The 4,049-nt window shown below is 37.6% G+C and overlaps 1 protein-coding gene across 3 annotated transcripts in view; it reads left to right on the top strand.

Annotated features, from left to right (window-relative positions):
* The window catches only part of ap4m1 (adaptor related protein complex 4 subunit mu 1), a 19,465-nt gene that overhangs the window by 4,464 nt on the left and 10,952 nt on the right, over nt 1–4,049 (top strand). For all 3 annotated transcript variants that reach the window (XM_050038995.1, XM_050038996.1, XM_050038994.1), the window contains exons 5-7: nt 1,212–1,308; nt 2,618–2,728; nt 3,308–3,385. In XM_050038995.1, coding sequence (XP_049894952.1) covers nt 1,212–1,308; nt 2,618–2,728; nt 3,308–3,385 — 286 coding nt within the window. The remainder of the gene's footprint in view (nt 1–1,211; nt 1,309–2,617; nt 2,729–3,307; nt 3,386–4,049) is intronic.

Here is a 4,049-nt window from a genome sequence, read left to right as displayed (position 1 = left end):
ATGTGATGAGCCACGCCCTCCGCAATATTCATTGCCTTATAGAAGCTCAGTTTTAGTAAGTTTTCCAACTTGCTCAACTCAAGGGAATTTCTTCATATTTGGCACAAACGTTCACTTGGACTTAACAATTAACTGATTGGATTTCAGTGGCCAAAGGTCACAGGTCACTCTGACCTTGCATCCATCTCATTCACCTGAGTGCAGAATCTCAAGAACAGCTCAAGGGATTTTTTTTTTTTAAATTTGGCACAAACATTTATTTGGACTAATGATGAAGTGGATCGATTTTGGGGGTCATAGGTCAAAGGTCAAGGTTTGTCTGACCTCATCTGTCTGAATACCTTGAGGGAATTTCCTCACATTTGGCACAAATGTTTGCTCGGACTGAAGAGTAAACTAATTAGAATTTTGTGGTCAAAGGTCACTGTGACCTCACAAAATATGTTTCTGGCCATAATTTAAGAATTCTTGCTGCCTCTGTGCCGGCGATAGCTGAGGCCGGAGGCATTATGTTTCTGGGTTGTCCGTCTCTACATCCGTACGTCCCATTCTTGTAAACACTATCCCCAGAATGCAGCAAGGCAATTTCTTAAAATTCAGCACAAATGTCCACTGGGACTCAGCAATGAACTAATTAGATTTTGGTGGTCAAAAGTCACTGTGACCTTGTCTGTCTCATTTTTGTTACTGCGATATCATAAGAACAACTTGAAGGAATTACTTACAATTTGACACAAACCTACACTTGGACTGAAGAACATAAATAAGATAAGAATATTTTGTGGTCAAACATCATGATTAGTGTATGAATTTTTCAGTTCCCAAAGAATTCATTCACTAATTCAGACCAAACTTGACACAAATGTCTAACAGGATAAAATAATGAAGGTGGTCGAAGGTCAAAGGTCAGCTTGACTGTGACATCATCATGTCTTAACGTCATATCTCAGGAACAGAAGGGGAGACATTTGGTCAGATACTGAATTGGTGACTCTAATCTTGAAACTGTGCTGATTGTATAGATCTTCTGTGTGTGAAGCATCCATGTTTTCACTGACATGGAGGGAGACTGTCAGAGACACTGGACGTATAAAGTTTGAATAAATGATTGATTCCAGTGAACAGTGAATGATGCACCAGTTAAACCACCTGTGTGTGTGTGTGTGTGTGTGTGTGTGTGTGTGTGTGTGTGTGTGTGTGTGTGTGGTCAGGTTAACAGCCCTGGTTAAAGATTACTGCGGCAGCCTGTCGGAGAAGTCGGTGCAGATGAACTTTGCCCTGATCTACGAGCTGCTGGATGAGGTGGTGGTGAGTGAGGGCGGAGCTCCGTCTCAGAATCCACGTGAAAGTGAAAAAAAACAGATTTATTAATAAAGCTTCAAACGGTGACTTTCAGTCCTCAGAGGAGTCATGATGATGATGATGATGATGATGGTGATGATGGTGATGGTGATGTGTTGTTGGTTTCCTCACTGTCACAGTGGTAAAATTCAAAATACAGCTGACAGCTCCAGTTTTATGAGGGTTAATGTGTGTAGGCAAACATGGCGGGCAGCTGAGGTGAAATATGCAAAAATATGACGGCAACATTAAAACAGGGCTGAAATCTCACAGTCACCAACACACCATCTGTAATTAAGCAAGTAAACACCAGCCGGCCGTGACTTTAATATGGAGGCATGTTTTCACCAGTGTGATGACACTGTAAGAGATGATGATGAAAAACATTATGAAATAATATCTCAAAAAATGTGTTTTGAAATAAGTCAAAATCAGAATGGCTTATTATCTCAGAATAATGTGTCAGTATCTCTAAATAATGACCAAGTATTTTGAAATTATGACCTAGTATCTCTAAATAATGACATGGTATCTTAAGATAATGACCCAATATCTTGAAAAGACGTAGCATCTCAAAAAATTGACTTTGTATCTTAAAATAATGACCCAATGTCTCGAAATTATGACCCAGTGTGTGGAAATAATGACTTGGTATCTTGAAATAATGACATAGTATCTCGAAATTATGACCTACAATCTCAAAATAATGACCTAGTATCTGGAAATAATAACGTAATATCTTGAAATAAGGACTCCCCTTTCTGAAATAACGGCCCAGTATCTCAAAATAATAACTTGCTATCTTGAAATAATGATACAGTATCTGGAAATAATAACGTAATATCTTGAAATAAGGACTTCCCTTTCTGAAATAACAGCCCAGTATCTGGAAATAATAACTTGTTATCTTGAAATAATAACTTGCTATCTTGAAATAATGACCCAGTATCTCGATATAGTGACTTAGTCTGGAAACAATGACTTCGTATCTTGAAAGAAGGAATTCCCTTTCTGAAACAACGGCTCAGTATCTCGAAATAAAAACTTGCTATTTTGAAATAACGACCCAGTATCTCATCGTATCTCGAAAAATTGACTCGGCATCTTGAAATAATGACTTAGTATCTCTAAATACTGAAAACGTACTTTCTCCAAATAATATTGTACGTTTACCTATTGTGAGATATGACGTCAATATTCAGTAGAGATAACACTGTCTGTCTGTCTGTCTGTCTGTCTGTCTGTCTGTCTGTCTGTCTGTCTGTCTGTCTGTCAGGACTATGGTTACATCCAGACGACGTCCTCTGATGTCCTGAAGAACTTCATCCAGACTGAAGCCGTCTCCTCCAGACCGTTCAGCCTGTTTGACCTCAGCAATGTCGGCTTGGTACGTCAACACCAACAACACCGTCACACCAGAGGTCAGAGGTCACTGAGGTCTGATTGGCTGGACGGAGGAGAGTGTTTAACAGTTTATTCTCTCTGATTAGAAGCAGATAATTAAACGTTAGTTTTTTTCTTTTTTTTAAAAAAAGAAAACTTTACTTTTTCCTTAAAATCCCCATTTAGCCTTTATAAGACACTTAAAACATGTTGTTTATGACACACTAAGATGCATTTTAATGCTTATTAATGCACCGTATATGTCAACAGTTATAACCAAGATTTATTTGTCTAATTATAACAGTGTTTTATTGCTTTATCATCCATCATTCTGTGGCCCTGTGGTCGTCACAGATGTGAACAAATACATTAGTAAACACTTGAAACTATGTCACAGTGTGTTACAAAATGTTTATTAAATGTTGATATAGTGTTTTATAAATGCTCAACAGGGGGACGTATGTGCAGTGTTACCAAACGTTTTATAAATGTAGAAGATAACGTTCTGATGAACATCAGTAATGTTTAAACTCTTACAGTGTCTTCCAATGTATTTTGTTTAAATGTTGTTGTTTTGCTGTAGTTTGGAGCAGAGACGCAGCAGAGTAAAGTGGCTCCGAGCTCTGCAGCCACCAGACCCATCCAGTCGAGCAGAGAGCAGGTACGTTAACATGGTGACTCTGTGACACACAGCACAGACAGAGGAGGGCAAACCTTAAATAAAACACGCAGTATTAAAGAGTTCCCACTGAGACAGTTCTCAAACAGGGAAGTCTGTGAATTTGGGAACGTTTGAGTCATTTTCCAGTTTCCACAGTTTAATTTTGTGTCTGTTAGAAACAGAAACATGAACATGAACAAACCACAGACAGAAACAGGAACCACCTGGAATTAAATGTAGAAAATGGACACGTTGTAGAATCAGCAGCTTGTTAAATATGTAACCATGAAGGCATTTATGATCCTATTATCTGACATTTTGAGAACAAAAAAAAGAGCAAACATACATTAATCCCATTAATTAAAACCAAGGCAGCTCAAATATCTGCATTTATAAGGTTGATAAACTGCAGAAATCAATATGTTGATTGTTGGAGAAAAGATCAATACAGTTCCTGAGTTTTACAAAGTTTTAAGTGAATCAAGCTGCGATATCCTCATTTAAATTGGTATTTATTTATAGTGTAATATATATATATATATATATATATATATATATATATATATATATATATATATATACACACACACACACACACACACACACACACACACACAGTGGTGTGAAAAAGTGTTTGCCCCCTTCCTGATTTCTCACTTTTTTG

This window comes from Epinephelus moara, chromosome 24, assembly GCF_006386435.1.
Source record: "Epinephelus moara isolate mb chromosome 24, YSFRI_EMoa_1.0, whole genome shotgun sequence".
Taxonomy (NCBI): domain Eukaryota; kingdom Metazoa; phylum Chordata; class Actinopteri; order Perciformes; family Serranidae; genus Epinephelus; species Epinephelus moara.
The sequence above is the reverse complement of the archived record's forward strand: the minus strand, read 5'-3'. Positions and strand labels throughout refer to the sequence as shown.